We start from the raw sequence: 20,515 nt of genomic DNA on the forward strand, positions 1-20,515 counted from the left end.
GGTCCTGTGCCCTCAAAGGTCCTGTGTCCATGCCTCAACATGTCAGAGCCAAGTGTGATTCACTATGGGGCCTCTGACCTGTCGAGGCACGGACACAGGACCTCTGGGGGTATCCTGTGGTGTCTGGCACCAGGGCATTGGCACCAGATCCTTTGAGTCCTGTGGGTTGTGAGTTGGGATACCGGCACATCTCAGGGATGATTGATCGGATTGGAAGGCCAGGTTGACGCCTTGAGCTCTTTGTCACCTTGCATGGGCCATTCCTCAGCAGCGATCAGTGTATGAAGTATACCTACAATTGTGTGGAACGTGAGTGGAATGGAGGCATTTATTTATTTATTTTTGTTACTATTTTATCACTATATATTACTTATTGTTATATCCTGTACGTGCACCTGAATTTCGTTGCATGTTTGTGCAAAGACAGTAAAGAAATCTGAATCTGTTTTTGCGGAGTGGCATGGAGCATCGTCCTGCATGGAGGGCCACTGTCATCAGGAGAGTGTTGTTGTCACTGGGGAGATGTACTTGGTCTGTAACAGTGTTCAGGTGGGTGGAGCCTGACAGGTGGCATCCACATGAACGCCAGGATGCAAGGTTTCCCAGCAGAACATTGCATTGTGACGAGATGATCAATGTTGTGTATATATCCCATAACATTGTGTTACTAATGGTAAAATGCTGCACTTGTATATCGCCTTTCTGGTCTTCCAACCACTCAAAGTGCTTTAACGCTATGTCACATTCACACATACATTCACATGCCATACACGGTGCCACCTGCTACTCAGTAACTATTCACACGCTCTCATGCACCAATGGGGGTTCAGTATCTTAACCAAGGATACTTCCACATGCTAACTGGAGGAGCTGGGGATCAATCCGCTGATCTCTCGATTAGTGGACGACCCACTCTACCTGAGCCACAGCAGCCCCACTTGCTCATATATAGGATCACACCTGTGGAATATGTTCCCACGGACTGTAGGTCACTTCAGTCCAGACTGAAACATCACAACTATTGCTATAACATTTTTTACAAGCACTCAAGTTCCCCAGAGGATGATTCCTAACAGTGCCCCCCTGACTTTTCCTCTAGTGTTACCATGAGGTTGACAGCTGTGCTTTTGAGTAAAATGTCTCAACAACTATTGGATAGATGTCATGAAATTTGGTGCAGAAATTCAATTTGCAGTAAATAATCCTCTTGGATACACAGAAACTTTTTCTCACCTGCTGTTTTTCTAATATCCGGAGGTACTCGAGCTGAAAGCGACAGAGAAATAAGTTCAGCTCCATTTGAAGCAGTTAAACTCTATTAACTCTCCCCTGATAGTGAAGCTCGATCACACCGGTGCTGAGGTTAGTGACAAGAGGCCTGCTTGAACATCTCACAGCCCAACACCTACTGCATCGATCTCATCTCCCATGTTATCTTGTTATCACCTCACCTCTTTCAACACATCGGATCCTGCAGTGTCTTGACAGTCGTGGTGATTAATTATATTCCTTCACGTGACCGTTTAAAAGCTGGCGTTAGACTGGAAGCTGCAGTGGTGTGTTTGCATGTTTGCATGTTTAAATGGTACCTGACACAGTGAATGGCATCTTCTAATAGCCACTTGGCCTTTCTGTGTTCATGCTGATGTGCACGTCTCATTTGGCCGGTCATCCACATGTGCGCTCTCCTCTGATTACACAGCACCTCAGCCAAACGGTGAAAAGATCCTGGAGGCACATTTACCCTCGTCAAATATGAAGACTCCCACAATCCAATTATCTTTGCCCTTCTATGCCACCCACCTGTTCTACCCATCTATCTTCCTTAACCCTCCATTGTTCTCCTCTGCTAAACCCTTCGCTCTCGTCTTCTTTACTGCTTACACCCCCCCTCCTGCAAACCTCATCACTTAACTCCTTTTCTCCCACTCTCTGTACCTCCTTCCTTCCTGCATCTCTACAGCTCAGATGGGCTCACCAGTGGAGTGGAAACAGCCAAGATAAAACACACAAGTAATGACTCTTCAGCGGGGGGAAAAACACATGAATATTTTCTGTGAGGAACGTGGCGTCATTCTCTCTGACTAAAGGCAATCAGAAATGACAGCACTCAGAGGAGGAAAGCTAATGAATGCTGGATCTTTATGATAAAATGCTGAATGAGTTTTGTGCAGTGACAAATGCCAAATCCCCTCCCCCCCCCCCCCCACCCCCCACCACTTCTAACAGAACAATTACCTTTTTCATGACATTTCTGAACACAGAAAATTAAAAGCTAACTTGGTTTTCGATTTTCTTTTCTACCCTGCTTTGTTGATCTTTTATAACCTTTTTTTTTTTGCAAAATGTGTGAGTAATTTGAGAAGTGGAATATGAACAGTAAGACTGTGTGGTATAAACCCTCTAATAATCACACTTTTTTGTAACCTTGCAGGGTTTTAAACTGATGATTAATATCCACTCTTTTCCAGTTGAGTAGCAGACCTGTATTACAGTCGGGACCTCCAGGCAACGTGCCAGGGACGAAACTGCCTCGCCATCCTGCCTGGGAAACTTCATTAACGTGGGGAGTGTGTGAGAGTGAATGTGTGTATGTGTGTGTGTGTGTGTGTGTGTGTGTGTGTGACTGAGTGTGTGTGTTTTACAGCCACTGTGACTCTAGGGGCTGAAAAGTGAAACTTCTTGGAGCAGATTGGTTGTTTAACACTTTGAAAAAGGAGCTTGTCTACATTTAAAGTTTACGTTTAAAATTCAGGTCAGGAAAACATGGCCGAGGTGAATGCTAATGTAAAGTTTAAGATAAAGGTGAGGATTTAGGGAGCAAGTGTGGCCAGGTTAGAGAAGTGTGTGTGAGTGTGTGAGATAGAGAGAGCAGGAGTTTTATGATCACTTTGGTCCAGGAGGCATCTTCCAAGTATACCAGCTGCTAAGTTATCTTGCTGTCCTCCTTTGCTCTATAAACCTGATTAACATCACTGTCAGGATAATATATAGAGCTACTGAGCAAGGGAGCTTCGACGTCGACATTCCAAGCAAATCAAAAACTTTAATTCACACCTTTCCTGTCGCTGAGGTCACTCTGTAGCACAACACCTCCAGTGAAATCAATTCCAAAGCCAGCAGAGAAGACTTAAAGTTAAAGCCCCGCTGGTGATTGATGTCTTTGGTTGTCTCTCATTTCCTATACCGTCTCTGTCTTTCCAATCTCTTTCTGATTCTCCTCCTCCCTTGTCTCCTTCAATCTCAAGCTCTTATTTCCTCGTCCTCTTCTTCAGAACCGACTCCATTACGCCCACATCCTCTATAAAAGCTCGCCGGCTCGTACTCTGGGTGAGGCTGAATTGATAGGGCCGATACTTTACTTTAATGGTCATTCACACACATCCACATCCTCTGATATGTTCGCAACACATGCATTAGGATATCATGCCCTCGAGACCACCAGATTCTATGTGCAAGCGAGCACGAGATCAGTACAAGACAAGCAAACAGCCTGCACGGAGCTTCACATTCATTTGGAATATTCATCGGAAATCCATTTGGCAAAATGTAGTTTTAATGGAACGGCAGGATAATGCGGTTCAACCCTCCGTCCCATTTGTCACATCGTGTTTGCAAATTGGAGGCTGAAGATGCATTTGCATTTTGACTCCCTGTTTGGGAAGCAGCTATTACAGTTAGTGGAGTCGTGTTGTTTTACATTTGTCAAATTAAATTGATGTGTCTCACAACATGCAGAGGATTTGATCAGACTAAGTTACTTGCATTTGGTTTTATTTGTTGACAACTGAGGAGGAAAAAAGACGGGACAGGAGATTACCAAATTAGTCAGAGGCGATGCTCTTATTTTAATTTGTAGTGTTATTGAATACATAACTTCTGTCACATCAATGTGGGCTTCACAAAAAGAGAGACGGACTAGACATCATAGATTCAAGAGTCTACAGCCTTGCAGTGAGGCTCTGTGAGGCTGCATGTAGACACACCAGTGCTTTGAGCTAAATGCTAATGTGTGCTTACAGTGACAATGTTCAGCAGGTTTAAAATGCTCATCATAGCTTCATGACAACATTTGTCATAAGGAAGCACTGGAGTCTATCCCAGCTGACATTGGACAAGAGGTGGGGCACACCCTGGACAGGTATCACAGGGCTAACAGAGACAGACAACCATTCACACTCACATTCACACCTACGGCCAATTCAGAGTCACCAATTAACCTCCATGTCTTTGGACTGTGGGAGGAAGCTGGAGTACCCAGAGAAAACCCACAGTGACACAGGAAGAACATGCGAACTCCGCACAGAAGGGCTCCCCCTCAAATCCCCCACCTTGGCTTCGAACCCTACCTGTGAAGCGACAGTGCTAACCACTGCACCACCATGCCACCCATTTGTCAATTTGCAGAAAACACAGAGCACAGATGAGGCTGATGGGAAAGTCTTGCAGGTATTTAGTCATAAATCAAGGGCTTGAACAAATAAATAATTTGACCTGATGGTGCCGCTCGAGGAAGTCTTCAGGTTCAATACATCTCTATGGGGAGATGAATGTCTGAACCAGATTTCATTGCAATCCATTGAATAGTTGAGACATTTCAGTCAAGTCACGGTCATGTGTATCATATCACTGTTTCTACAGTGATGTAGTATATGGGCTCAATTTCTCATGGGGAGGTGGAGGAGATGGTGGATGGTGCGACACCAAGGCAGACCACTGCCAAAATCAGGTGTTTTTTTAAAAATTTTTTTTAGCTTTTTTAGCCCCCAACCGTGGGTGTTTTGTCACAGCCTATTGCTGTTTTTCCACCAGGGACAGTGCCATAAAAAGCGCTTGTGTTTTTACAATGACATTGCTGCAACAGAGTGATTAAGTTAGCTGTGATCTATGGACCATGAAGCTAACTAGCCTATGCAACAGGTGAAGACTGCCTTTCAATAGTAGGTGGATCCACCTGATGCAGACATCACGATCACCAACCAATCAGGATTGGCATAATGAGAAAATGTTTCTGAGGAATACGCAGGGAGGCATATCCCTTAGTGAGAAATCAAAATGAATGCCATAAATGAGAACTGTTTTCAGCAGCTTTTTAGCCCCCAACTGTTCTGTAGCAACCCAGTGGTGTTTTTCCAGCCTGGATTGTGCCAAGAAAAGCAGAGACATTGCTGATTTTCCACTGGGGATTATGCCAACACAACCAGGTATTTTAAATCAAAATTTTTTTTCCTAACTCTAAACAGTTGGTTTTTTTGTGCCTACACCCAACCACATGTTAAGCACAGCGCTGTTGAAATGTAAAAAAACAACAACTATAAGTTAGGACATATTTTTTACACAATCACATACAAATGAAACATATCTGTGGTTTGCAGAAAAATGCAATGCCAACTTTTTTTCTTTTTCTTTTTTTGACTCAAAAGCACAGATGTACTGTAGTTGGCACTGAGGAACAGCTCAGAGGATCATCGCAGTCATTAGGATTCATCCTCGGGGCACATTAAATGTCTGTAAAATGTTATAAAGATATTTCTGTCTGGACCAGATAGGTCGATCGACTGACGGAGCCATGGTCCCTTGAGCCACGCTGCTATCTTGGCTGATAAAAACACATATGTAATTTCACTTTAGGCAGACTCGCTTGTCCTTTTGTGACCCGAGCAGAAACTCAGTGAGAGCCAGAAGGCACTGTGAGGTTCAATGCAGATATCTCAGAGTAATTACGCTGTCATCCGTGACAGTTATTCAAATTCAGGGCACACGGAAGGTGAAGAAAAAAAGCTGAGTTAAAGGCTTTCTTTATTAAATAAAAAAAAAAATCCAATATCCTATAAAGCCTTAATTGGCACTAATTGCTACACTTACGGGTTTCCAGGCTGTAAATTTGTCTGGGAGCCATCCTTGTGTCACTAGGAATAAAAACAAAAAATTGGCACAGTTTTTAAGTATTTCAGAAAATCTGCAAGGAATGATGTAATGTATTTAAAAATAAAACCCTACAGAGACTAAGTGTCTTTCCATTTTATGTCTCTGAATAGTGAATGAGGAAACGTGGCCTTCAAGGACTCTGAAATCTGCCACCTAAAACCAGCTCTGAGCAGCGCAGCCAGCCATAATACAATGACAGAAAAGAGAGAAGGGGGATCAGTGAAATTTCACTTTTTCTTACATGCCTGTTAAGCCGTTGCAAATGCATTTCCTGGATCTATGAAAAGAAAAGTCAGTAGTATGAGTGAGTAAATGCTCATGTCCATAATTCAGTAATTAGAGTAATGTTGATCACATGACAAGAAAAACGAGGTCACACAAATGATGTTTTCCCATCATTCTTTATATACAAAAACAATATACACAGTTTGGACATAACAGTAGCTGATATATGACATCATCCTATGACTTCAGAGATCAATTAAAAAAAAAAAAAAATCAATGCATTTCAGTGACTGTAAATGCAAAGTTGGAGGGTTTATAGTGTGACTGACACTTGTGAATCCCCAGTAAATCCCAGTATCTTACCGTGAATTTAACATGATCAAGAAAAGGCAAAATAACGGAGATGTAAGCTCTTGGTCAACAACAGCAGCAGCAGTCTGACTGTGGCTTTCTGATTTGGGGGGATTTGGTTTGTGTGTGATAAAGGAAGCACCATTACAACTGCAGACTTCCTCAAATGTAAACATTTTCATGAACTGGTGGAAGCCTCCAGTACTGCAAATTTAACAGCAGCAGCTGCGAATAGTTAAGTGTCAAAGTGTCCATTTTTAATGTTTAAAGAAATATATGTATCTTTAATTTCACGTATTCCATGTTATAGGTGATGTAAAGAAACGTGGGGTGTGTTACAACTTTTCTTTGGGTCTCAGGAGGTTTATCGTGTTGATGTTACAGTTCCACACAAGATGAGATGAAACAGACTGCAGCCATTAAAGTTTTTACAGGACGCACTCCTTGTGATTAATACTGACTGGCAACACAAACTGTCAAGGCTCTACCAAACTCTCAACTGCTTTGTCCAGATGTTTAATCAGTATCTGGATTAAAATATGTAAAGATGTGTTTATGCATCAGTGTTGCAGAAAAGAAAAAAAATGTGGTGTCAGAGGCCAGAATTAAGATAGTAGTTTCATTATAAAATCACCTGTGCTTTAAAAGTAAGATTTCTAAAGCTTCTTAATTTCAACCTTTCTAGTCATTTATTTATAAGCAGTATACAAACACTTTATTAATGGTTTGTACCACACTATATTGTAGCTGTAAGCAAATATAAAGACATTTTTGAAGTGTGTATTAATGTATTTTGTCACTGATTATAACTTATCCGATCCATCCAGCAGCTACGCAGTAATGTTATCATTCAACTGGAGTCGAGTTTCGGCCCAACTGGAACATGTCTCCAATCTGATATTCACTATTTTAACTCTTTAACTAGCTTTTAGTTTCCATCACTTCCTGAACGATGCTTTTGGCTGCTAAATGCTCCCCTCTCTTCAAAATGTAGCAGAAGGTTTAACCAAATTTCAGAAAATTTGCAACAAAAAAATGAATATATGCGCTTTTCCATCCATTTTTGTAATGTGTATATTGGAAGTTTGTTCATGCAGATGAGCAAGCCAGGTGTCACTGCAGGAAAAGAGGGTGCAACAAGATGATATAATTTAAAATAGAGACAGTCACAACTCAAACAAAGGGAAACGATGGATGTATAATATGAAGAACACACTGGGCTGTGGAAATAGAGGGATTTTAACAACTAATATTACAGCTTTGTGCTCTTGGAAGCCCTGTGTGCATACGTAAGCCTGTTAAAAGCCATCCAGAGATGACAAATAGAGCCTGCAGTGGCCTACGCAATGACACAACGTCATGACTCTACATCATCATTTACTTCCTGAACCTCTTTCCATTGTACTACAGCCACTTTAAAGGTCTTTAAATGCCACTGCACTGTTTCCATTTAACTTTTATCAATGCACCAACTTTTCCACCTCCCCCCAACACAAAATTATTTTAGGATATTTAAAAAAATGTTTAAAGTTTTGGTGTTTCCACTCAGGTTTCTTTATGCACATATTGTAACTGCACAAAAAGACAGAAGGATGGAAACATACCTTGTGTCTGTCTGGTGTTTGGTGCTGAGAACATAGTGAAACAGTGGGTTTTTAGAGTGTTTTGACTGAAAACACCTGCCTCCCGCAGCTGAAAACAACTCTTCGAGAGCAGTGAAACTAAATGGAAACAGTAAAGTTGCACACTCAGCAGCGAAACCATGAGGTGAAACTCACTATTAAGCTCTGTAAAGCCGAGGGGAGCTGCAGAATCAGGTGATGATTCTCTGTAGGATCACAATGAGCAACTCCTGTCACATTGCCACACTGTTTTCACATATTGTTTCTTAATAAATTAGAACAAAAATACAGGTTATAGCTACTTTAAATGCCTTTAAATGTCATCTGCTTACACCTGCATAGCCATTTACCATCTTCACTGACTATATACTGCTTATAAAATGCAAAAAGGACATTTTTCCATTTTATGCTGTAGAGATTAACTTGTCTTTTTTACAGAGATGAAAGCAGCATATTAAGTACTCAGCCATGATGGGATCAAATCTGTTGCACCTGGTGAGACTTTTAATTTGTGCATCTAAAATTTTTATTACAGTATTTGCTGCATTATGTTCTCTTTTACAGAAGCACATTTTCCATTACATGGACTCATATTTACTTACTATTAAAATGCAGCTAGACTTTATACTGTGCCTAAACTCACGTAGTTTAAATTTCAAGTCATATCCTGTTTGTTTTTTCTACTTTGTGCAAGCTGACCAATGGCCATCTGAAGATATAAATCAAAAGCGACGTCCAGAAATGATTATAAACTGCTTTTAAACTTAGTCTCCATCCATGAAATACCTGCTGCGTCACACCTGCTGACTTCAGTTAGAGTGAACGTGGAAGCGAATATGAAATAAGCAGTGTGTGTAATGTAATGGTCTGTTTAGGAAACAGGTAGGTTTGGTAAAGACGTGACAGTTATTTAACAAACTGTGCTTGGTATGATAAACAGCACTGAACTCCTCATTTCATTATTATTTTCTGGGGATGATAAAAAAAAAATAAGACAACTAAAATCAGAGCTTAAAACATTCACATCAAAGTTCTACTGTATCATACTTGTAGTAAAATTGATTTCAATGTATGCACATGCTCGATATACATTATGTACAAAATAATCATTATATATAACAACATAGACATTGACATGAATGAATACTGTTGGTTCTTTTCCATCGCTGTACACCATTTCAACCTCCGCACATTCAGAAGCAGAGAGAAGAAATCAGTCCTTTTTCGGATAATATTTTGTACGAGTGACGACTGTTGTGGAGGTCTATTGTGAGCACACAAGCCTTTGGACGTCAGCAAGTTCAATCTGTCAGTAACTTTTCAGCCCGAATTTCCTTCATAGTGCTGGGAGGGAAAAAACATTTTTGTTTGGTATTTCTATGAACATCCGCGGCAATGACTGAGCCATCATGGTGTTTTATTCTCTCCCAGCTTCTAAAATAATTCTGATGGCGAGTTATAGTTTCAGGTTCTCTGTCTGCTTTCATGTCCTTTCACATTTCACCTTTGACTTATCTGAGCTTTCTTATCATTACTGAATGATCCCCTTTACATCTTGCATTAACATACATCTTGAGTATCTGGAGCATGTTGAGGCAGAAAATGTATAGATGCACCGAGGTGAATCCAAATCACCTCAGCCATGTCGCCAACAAACTATAAATCAACACACACTGAGCATCTGTGTATCTGCGCATTTAAACAAAGGGAAATCCCTTTGAGTGTAATTAAGTTGTTGTGCAGCCGACTGTTCTCCATTTGTATTTAATCTCCTTACAATGAAATTTAATTCAGACTTATGAAAGTCTAAACATCTTGCAAAGAGTGCACAAAATCCAAATTTAATCTCAAAGAGTACTGGAATATAAAAAATGTATAACCTCCTGTGTTCCTGCTTAGGGCTGGGACACACGCTGCATCTTTTGCTTTCTGGAAAACGCGAGGTCGGGTGCTGGGTGCTACTCTTGTGCCTACTCTGTGCCAACTTTCAAGGCACTGTGGCAGGTTGTGCCTGATGTTGCTAAGCGACCATAGCCAGCACCGCATCATAGCCTACTAGACATCCTGAGTTCAGAGCTGATCTTCTTCCAGACATTTTGTTTTTCAAGTATGTATGAAGCATTACATGTCATCCATGGGACAGATGTAAAGCTCTGGGTAGACCTGCACTAAAATAATCAACTTCTACTCCATATCTATCATTAAAGTAGGAAGAGCAGATATCTACCAGCTGTGATTGGTTGTTCCCCATCACATGACATGCTGTGCACATTGCTGCATTCCCAAAGTTGGGCTTAATTTATCACAGGGTGTCGCTCTTACTTCTGAGCACGGCTTCTGCAAATCTACATTGCAAACAATGGATTTAAGGGTGCAAAACATGCAGCATGTGTACGAGCCCTTATTAGATTACTATAACACATACTCATATTTTAGTTTTGCCTTCTATGTGATGTAAAAGAAATAGTTCGACATTTTGGGAAAAGCTCTTATTCACATTTTTGCCTGGACTAAGGTGAGAGGATCGACACCGCTCTGATCTCTGTGCCCTACTTATGAAGCTACAACCAGCAGGTGATTAGCTTAGCTTAGCATAAAGACTGGATACAAAGGAAACAGGGTTAAAAAACCCAAAAAACAAACAAACAAACAAAAAAAAACAAATGTGAAGAGCCAGGCGACCTGTTTCCCCCTGCTCCCAGTGTTTATGCTAAGCTAAGTGAATCACCTGCTGGGGGTATCAAGTCTGTGCACTTTTAATGAAGCTACAACTAGCTTAGCATAAAGACTGAAGACGGAAACAAGAAAACAGCTAGCCTCAGTTCAAACGTTAAAAAAAAAGTCTACCATCACCCCTTAATAAACAACTTGTCTTTTTAATGTGTGCAAAAACCAAAATATGAAGAGCCAGGCTAGCTGTTTGCCCCTGCTCCCAGTGTTTACGCTAAGCTAAGCTAATCACCTGCTGGCTAACACTCAGCCAGAATGTGAATAAATGCATTTCTGCACTGCAGCTAATGATTATGTTGACTGTTAATTATTTTCTTTATACCTGAATAATTGATTCATCTATTAAAAGTCAGAAAATAATGAAAAATGTCTGTTTTCACTTCCCATAGCCGACATATTCAAATATGATTCATATTGCTTGTTTTATTTGACCACTCAAATGAATTTAAATTCATATATGATAAAAACGACAATCAATTGCTGCCTGTTTGTCACATTTTTGGCCTTTTGCTTTAAAAAAAAAAAGAATGAAATGATAAACTGATTATGAAAACAGTGGCTGACTAAGTTTTTGTTCATCAACTAATTGTTTCAGCCCCAGTGCTTTCCCCAAAAAGTTGAGCAGTTCCTTTAAATTTTCAGGATCAAAGAGAAAACTGTATAAAACTGTATGTTGATGAAACCAGATCATAACCACTGGATTCAAGGTGCATGTTAGGGCAAGGTGTGAAAGGACCACTTGTCAGCATATCTATCACAGGCTGCAGACGGATGAAATTGCAAAAGCACATTCACGGAAATGGAAAAATAAAGTACTTCTCCACTTCTTCGAGAGGCCTGTTGATTGCTTTAGTGCTGGAACTCTCACTGCCTGTTCTCTATTGATAAAACCACCATAGGGAGTCCACCAGACAATATCAAAACTTTCAAATAAGAAAACCAGCATACAATCAAATACCTGCTCTTTCTTTGGCAACAAGTCACTCCGAGTGAGCGCTTCAGCCAAAAGCCTAACATGAAAAACTGAAGTCAGATCCTCTAAACAGCAAGTCCAGCACTTTGTGATCAGAGGTTTGCACTAAATAACTCAGCACAAGATATATGACGGTGCATGATCACCGTGTATCATCAGGATGAGTGCTGAGAGATTAGAACTGGCTGGAATTGGGAGTGATTTCCATTGCACTTCACTATCAGAGCCTCAGGTGCCCACCGATCCCTCAGCTTCAGTAGTTATAAATATAACACTCGCAGATTGCTCTTCATCTACATACACATCTTCATCCTCACAGTCGATAAATCTTATGATATAATGCCCTCTAGTGGCAATATACTTTTAATATGTCTAAAAATGAACCGCAGTATTTCAGATTCAGCTCCGAGAGGCACATCGGAGCAGAACAAACTGCCTCTCCTCCCCTCTGATCTATGACATAGGCACTGACAACAGCACTCAACCATCCAATCACTCCCACTTCCTGTTCTGGGAGGATGCCCATATATGGCCATTTGGCTGTATGACCAGACATACCTTGGCAAGTATACAAACTCTGTAGTACAACTGAGCCACATTCACTACTAAGAGGGTAACGCTGCCAATGTTTCCTCCCTGGAACCTCTCGTGACATGGCCTGAAGTGAACCACAACAAAGACACAACATCATATACCCGCAGGTTCTGGTCATATACATAATAAATAATCTAATCAGAGCGCTAGACACACCACTGTTCTGACTATAGATATGTGCAAATGCTTCACTGGTGTCCATGGATGGCCAAAAGGCCTTAAGGCACACCTGTAGCTGTCACTATAGACAGACATACGTCATACATCATCAGGAGCGGGAGGATCCCAAAGCAAAGTGGACTGAGCTGTGTACTGAGGGTCGGGGAGGGCTGTGGGAGACTGCTGGGAGCTGCGGACCAGAGAACTCGTGGTGCTGACGTCCAGCTGGCAGTGAGGGCTGGCGCTTAGGGCCGATGGAATCTGGAAACACAGACACACCAGCTTAGTTTATGAAAATACAACACACACGTACACAGTGTAATGGAAAATCTACAAATCAGTTATTAGGAATCACTTTTTTGGCTCTACTTTAAATGCTGTCACTGCAGAGCAAAGATATACAAGCAAACAGTGTAGTTTAGGGTCACATGGATTGCAATCAACTTGTTTGAACAATTTAAAGGAGCAGTTCATCTCCAAGTCTGAAATACATACAGTATCTTTCCTCTAACCTGTGGTGCTACTTGTCAATCTAGACTGTTTTGGTGTGAGTTGAAGAATGTTGGAAATATCAGCCATAGAGATGTCTGCCTTCTCTTGAATATAATGGAGTTAGATGGCACTCGGCTTGTGTAACTCGAAGCACCCCCCCCCCAAATTTTCTTTCGACTGAGCTACAACCGCCAATGGTATCACTGTGCAGACGGAAACTTATGGACTAGAGGCTTGTCGTCATGACAGCACAAGATGTAAACATTAATGGCATTCTTCTCGGCTGAGCTGTAACATTAGTTAGCTCTGTGGTGCGAGGTAAGCTAGCAGTCGATGGACTCTTCCTTCGGCACGGTGACACAGTTGGCGGGTGTAGTTCAGTATAAGGAAAATAGTTCCAACATGCAACAGCTCTGTGGATTATCTTGAGCAACCAGGTCATGATTTCTGGACAGAGACATTGATGTTGAGTTTTTCAAATGTAATTTTTTGGCGCTTTGAGCACCACAAGCTGAGTGACATCCAGTTCCATTATGTTCAAGAGAAGGCAGACGTCTCTACGGCCGATATCTCCAACACTCTGCAACTCGCACAAAAGTCTAGAGCAGTGGTTCCCGACTGGCCCAGGCACAGGGTCCAGATTCTGCCTTAGTCATTAGTTCGAGGTCCACACAGTTTAATACATTCAGCGTTGTACTTGTGTTTGGCCATGTCATTGAGCTAGTTTGCTGTCTCTGTCAAGTAGCTGTCTGTTAGTCACGCACTCTACAGTAGAAAACGGCACTTCAAAATAAAAGCTCTGTGCTGGAAATTGACTGTACATAAAAATAAAGTGTATTTTTTTACAAACTTGGCGTGTTTGCGAGTCACTTGCGGTCCATTCAGACTGGACTCGATTTTGGGGTGAGCTGTCTCTTTTTAGTGACCGCCCTAAATCACATCCAAAAGTAAAATCCTTTTTAGCAGATGCTTAATAGCATGCAATATTCACGGCACAATTAGACTCTGCACTTTATAATCCAGTAATAAATTCAATGATCTATTGCTGCTATGTTTTGATCCAATATGGATTTTTACCAGGCACCAAAACACTCCTCAAACAGCTACCCTTCAAAAATGAATTTATAGTTACCTTGAGCCGCAGCCTATGGCTTTAGGGAAAGAAAATGGTTTGGTGTAATGATGTATGATGAATGAATCATAAAGATTTATGACCTATGGTTTTTGATATATTAGGACTCATGTGCTCCTAATGCAGCTCGACTTGGCAAAAGACAAATACTGAGAAACTTCAATCCAATGTTTTTAACCGATACTGGTCAAATATGCAGTCATTTAGGAAATATATATTAATTAAAATATGTATAGTTTTTTACTGGTGGACTCAATCTGTCTGATCTCTACACAGCGATACAATATAAAACCATGTCACACAGATCTAACAACACATGAGAGAGTGAATCTGAACTTTATTGGCAATCAGTGCCTGAGGATAATGAACTGGAGTCGACCCAGGTGGACATCATGACTTTAATGTGGTTAGTGGGAATGGCTTTGGAGGATCAGTGTAATATAAATATTGATCAGAGTAAGCTAATAAGCTGCAGGATTTACGGGGATAAATTACTAATGAGGCGTGAGTTATCGTCAGAGTCGGCTAAATGGTGAAGGTCATCGACCGCTCGAGTACCTGGTGAACTGTTTGCTGTCTTCATGAACCTCCATCTCTCGGCTCTTAAACTCATTCAGCTCCTTACGGATAGCAGCCTGAGGGACAAAACACACACACGCAAGATGATAAATGCACTTAGCAGGTCAAGGTTACCTGTTCCCCCAGCACACACAACAACAAAACACAGCTATTGCGCAGCTGTGTTTTCCACTCTCATCACATCCTGTCTGTGGCCTCTCTTTTGGACTACTTGAGCTAATGCACTCGGTCTATAAATCTGCACAGCTGCAAACTTTGCTTCAGGGAAAAATCCACAATTCACAGTGTAATGTTGAAATGTTGACAGTCCAAAATTTAAGAAAAGGGCTGGCAAGACCAACATGCACATGAACACGTACATAGCAGCAAATGTGCTTTCTTCTCTGTTCTCTTAGGGCAGGATTAACTCAAACAAACTCTTAAACCCTTAAACTAAATTAAACATGAAAATTGAGCCTTGCATTTGACTAGGGATGTTCTTAACGACTAATATGTGTGACTCTTCAACAGAAGTTTAAACTCAAAAAATATTGCATGTATTATAAGAGCCGACTGAAATCGCTAATCACATTTTTCAAATACTAAACTGTGTTTAAATGCAGCTGAAGTGTGTCCACTTTGCATAATGCACTATGAAACATGCATTATGGAAATTGCACATTATTGTACAAAACATGACAAGAGCTTACAAATAAAAATAAGCATTTGTTGAAAACAATATTGTTTAGCAGAATAAGTCTTTAGGAAATGTGTCTGGCTGAGTGCATTTGCATCGCAAACAGTAAACTATCCTAAAAAAAAAAAAAAAAAGTCAAAATATATACATCAAAATATATATTAATATGTGTGTGTTTTTTTTAATATATACACATATAAAATAGAATTGACTTTACTTTACAAATAAAATAAAACAAAATAAATATAAATCAAGTTTAACCAACTAGTATTTAACAACTTTTAAACAATTTATCCTGCACATCCTTGTCTTTGACTGGCCTCAGAAAACCCTCTGTCACAGGTAATTTTAAATTTTTCTTCATACATAATTTGCTCCGCCCTCCTGGCACTTCTACTGGATATGCAGGTGATGCAAATTAAGGATTTATGATGGACATCTGTGATTTCTGTATGTGGTGTAGTTCTAAACATCACCAGCAGAGGGCAGGCTTGACACAGAAACTTCCCTCGAGCACACCCTGAGGGTCTTTGTCCTTCTCTGAGGAGTTGTAAAGACATAGAGGACAGCAGACAGTAGTTTTTACAGTAGATCGGACACGTGTATCATCTCACTTCATGCAGGACAAGCAAAACAAATTTAATCTGCTTAACATAAAGTGTAACATACTTTATGCAGTCCAAAGTATTAAGTGTTCCTCTGTGCACCAAGCAAGGTCCACAAGAATATGTTTTTGTGAGTTTGATGTGGAAGATCTCAACCATCCTGCACAGAGCCCTGGCATCAACTCCATCCAACACATCTGAGATGAACTGGAACATCAACTGAGAGCCAGATCTCATCACCCAACTTCACTAATGCTCTTGTGGCTGAGTGGGAGCCAATCCCTGTAGCCAACAGTTTGTGGACAACTTGCACAGCAGAGTGGAGGCTGTTATAGCATCAGATGAACGCCTGCCCAAGGCTTTGGAATTAAATATTAAACAATCACATATGGGTCCATATACTTTTATCAGCGTTGATATCCTTTAACCACCTGTAGTTCACCTGCACTGTTATAAACTAGCAGCAGGATGATGAGGTGATTAGATAATAAAGAAATGAATGATTCGCAATGAAACTTAGTGGCTGTGGTACCTTGTCAGCGGGAGTAAGCCGTGTCCAGGGTTTGTCTGCCCGCCGGTCATAATCCTTGGCGTCCGTTACCTCCACATACTCGTTAAAACGCAGGATCCTGCGAGCGACAAGCTCTGCCACCGTAGGCCTCACACTCAGCTACACACACACACAGAAATAGGGAGAGAAATTAGAAAATTATAGATTCAAAAATGGTCTTCCCACTGTTTTTCTTTTTTGTTTTAAGCCATATTAAAGCCTAATGACTATACATGACTATGTGCTTATGTTTAATTTTATCATTGTATCCTCTATTGATTATTTAAAAGGCTTCTGGGAAGTAAAAGTTATTAATGACCAGACAAGCGTCAGTTCCATCTATGTTCACTAGATGGGCTGATCTCCCCACTCAAAGCATGTTTCCTGCCTCCTAACGTGACTCATGAGGTGGAGCAAAACATATTAGCACCTAAATATAGACTCACTGTGTCTTCTCTCTTCTTGCTTGTGTGTGTGTGTGTGTGTGTGTGTGTGTGTGTGGTGTTTACAGTACCTTTCTGGAGAGTCTCCTTTTAATCTCTTGCTTGGCTTCTTGCTCCTCTGCCTCATTCTTCTCTGCATGCACAAAACAAACAGTCGTATCACACCTACTGTGTCTGCAACAAGCTTCTACTTCTATTTATAACAGCAAGAAGTGAATTGCCATATCACAGCGTGTTCACGGCTGTGAAGCTGTGTTATTTCCTTTACATAAGCAGCAGCTAAAGGGGGAACTATGTCTTTTGATTTCATCTGGAGACAGACTGAATCATGTGAGTTGAATCTGTAACGCATTCTCTCTCTCGCAGCGTCTTCATGGATGTATAATATGTATACTGTATGTCTGTGTAGGCAACACGTGGCTGACTTGGCCTGGGGAGATGGTAAACTCCTCGACCTCTAGTGGCTCCATTTGAGATTGAAATAGAAACAAGTCACCTAACGCTTCTTTCCCATAATCAGAACAACTGTATGGAGGTACTTTTTTCTTTCTGCGTCTCTTCCTGAGGGAGAAGTCACACAATAAATCTCCGCTGCTTTGATCTTCATGTACACATCAAAGGCTGGCTTTGTTTCTCCTGCGTTAGGACCACACCGAGGCTGTGTGTTACACTTTCGGGCCCAGGTTTTATAATGGTCAACAGGGCTCGGGTTGGGTCCCACTCTGTTACTGCTGGTCCCGGGTTTAATTATCATTAAGTGTAGGCTAATGCCTGAGTGGATCTGATAGGACATGTTATCAGCGCTAATCAAGAGAGACATATAAGCGCCGTGTGTCTAACTTGTGATGATTATGCTGACTCTTGATTACAAGAGTCAAAGTAAGGTGGAAAAAAACATTGAGCAGCAGTGTCAGCCCTTAATATTCACAATGTGGATTTATTTTATTAACAAACATTTTCTTGTTATCGGTCGATCCCTATGGACTAAAGGAGTGTAAATGATCGAGGAACGGGCGCATATTGAGTCTTAGTAACAACTTCAAACGTTTGGAGTCACCACTTTTTTTTTTATTCATCTCTCTTGGTAACCATGCTGATAAATCTGAATTTATTAGGGCTTATTTTGGCACTCATAGTTTCCGTAACACGAACTGAATGATTGAACTGTGGAGAATCTAGCTGATGCAGCTCTGACAAAAGTTTAAAATTTATATTTGTATGGCGATGTCAGCTGTTTAGATCTATCTGTAACTGGTCGCTGGTGGGTTTTACAGAAGTTTATGTCGCAACAACAACAACAACAACAACAACAACAAAATAAATGAGACTGGATTAAAATAAAAAGGGTGTCACATTGGTGCAGTGGTTAGCATTGTCGCCTCACAGCAAGAGGGTTCCTAGTTTGAACTCAGGGTGGGGGAGTCCTTCTGTGCGGAGTTTGCATGTTCTCCCTGTGTCAGTGTGGGTTTTCTCTGGGTACTCCAGCTTCCTCCCACAGTCCAAAGACATGCAGGTTAATTGGTGACTCTAAATTGTCCGTAGGTGTGAATGTGAGTGTGAATGGTTGTCTGTGTCTATGTGTCAGCCCTGTGATAGTCTGGTGACCTGTCCAGGGTGTACCCCGCCTCTCGCCCAGTGTCAGCTGGGATAGGCTCCAGCCCCCTGTGACCCCCAACAGGATAAGTGGTTACAGATAATGTATGAACGAATAAAATAAAATTAAAAATAGACATCTAAAACATTATTAAACACTACATAGAGTAAAATGTGTGTGAACAGAATATTGCATCGAATTTGAAAAACTTTTAAGCAGTAGGACGACATTTTTAGTAACTGATATCATTATTGGATTTGTTGGGGCTATAAAACAGACCCAAGACCCGTCAGGTCTCTCTTCTCTGTCGGCCAAAACAGGCTGGGGAAATAATTTTTTAAAAATTAGCCAACTGGGTCACAGAACAAACAACACAACATTTCCCTGGTCCATTTTGTTTCGGTTTGGTCATTTTGGACCCGTGAATACCTCTATAACAATGTAAACCAAGATACTTAAACGTTGCAAACCAGCTGGTTGTATAATCTTGGTGCAAATGTAAACACGTCCTCACATGCCCCTCGACACTATTTATATCGGTAGATCAGTATCACTACAGCAGTCAGTTGTAAAGACGAAGGCTCATCCTGGCAGTTTAGCAGCTGCTGTATATCTAATGTGTTGAATGACAGCCTCAGAGAGCTGAAATGTTCCGTCATGGATAAACTGTGGGTGCAAACTTGATCAGAAACATGTTTGGATAACTTTAAGTTCTTCTGTTGTCATGTCATAGTGTTATATTCTGTATTCAAAGATTTCTGAGTTTGAATTTTTAATTTCCTGTGTTGTAACCACTGGGTACAAATTGGTGATTGTGTGCCGCTCTTTTCTACTTATTTTCCACTTAGCATAAAGTATATTTACTGAGTCTTTAGCAGCACAAAATGCTGTTTGAACTGGTTCAGCAGGGCCACGAGCAAAACGACTAATACCCAAAGCTTAAATGCTTCTTTTGGGTCTCTGAAATGCAAAGCTGGCACAGAGCGCGAGCCAGCAAACCCTCCAGCAGGATGATTAAAGCCCTGCTTGGTAGCATTACAAACCAATTTTACTGCCTATTTGACTGTCTATTTAATATTTATCTGGGCTAGTGTGTGGTGTGTGCATTACGCACAATGCAGCCCAACTAACCGACCTGAACTGACTAAACTTTTATTAATGTGGTTTACTGTGACCAAAGTAAAAAGGGGAAAAAAAACATAGAGAGTCCACAAACCCAATTTTGAGGCAGTCTGTGAAATGTCAGTGTGACTGACCACATCAGCTTAGTGTAGGAGACACACAGCCTCTAATAGACGGTAACTCATAATTTAGTCGGACATATCTGTCTCATCTATCTGATTAATGAGACACACAGGGTTGTATCTGGCAATATGTTGCTGCCACCAATACCTGTTATAACCTGGAACATCTATTTTGTTCAGACATGGAGCTTCTCTTAGCGTGAAAAATAGCAGTCCTGCGGAGAAAGTTGCTATTCGCATCAGACAGAGAAACAAAATAAAATGTGTCAATATCGTCGAAGCATTTCAGAGATGGAGAGAAATTGTTGGTAATAGTTCAGCCTTCTGCAGCACCTACTGAATTGCAGGCTATGACATATGTCCATCGACATCAGTATGCAAGAACAAAATGTAATCTACACTGCTGTAGTGGTGAGAGAAAAACTAAAACAAATATGAATCGAGCCCTTGTTATGGTGGCATTTACTGTATGTGTGTCGAGAAAGGCTGAAGAAGAGGAGGAGGATGTGGATGCGGTTGTGGCTGAGGAAAAGAGGCCAACTTGGCATGCCATTTTTGCAACTAGAGCTCTAAGTGTATTTATTAGCATCTACTGGCATTTGGCATTGCCGCGCTGAT

At 41.0% G+C, this 20,515-nt stretch overlaps 1 protein-coding gene across 4 annotated transcripts in view; it reads right to left on the reverse strand.

Moving 5' to 3' along the window:
- Positions 1-6,320: 6,320 nt before the first annotated feature.
- The window catches only part of phactr2 (phosphatase and actin regulator 2), a 58,249-nt gene continuing 44,054 nt past the window's right edge, over positions 6,321-20,515 (reverse strand). For all 4 annotated transcript variants that reach the window (XM_049599560.1, XM_049599563.1, XM_049599562.1 and 1 more), the window contains 4 exons: positions 17,131-17,192; positions 16,599-16,736; positions 14,765-14,841; positions 6,321-12,843 (listed from right to left, as the gene is read on the reverse strand). In XM_049599560.1, the coding sequence (XP_049455517.1) occupies positions 12,828-12,843; positions 14,765-14,841; positions 16,599-16,736; positions 17,131-17,192 (293 nt within the window). In that variant the 3' untranslated portion in view covers positions 6,321-12,827. The remainder of the gene's footprint in view (positions 12,844-14,764; positions 14,842-16,598; positions 16,737-17,130; positions 17,193-20,515) is intronic.

This window comes from Epinephelus fuscoguttatus, linkage group LG16, assembly GCF_011397635.1.
Source record: "Epinephelus fuscoguttatus linkage group LG16, E.fuscoguttatus.final_Chr_v1".
Lineage (NCBI taxonomy): Eukaryota > Metazoa > Chordata > Actinopteri > Perciformes > Serranidae > Epinephelus > Epinephelus fuscoguttatus.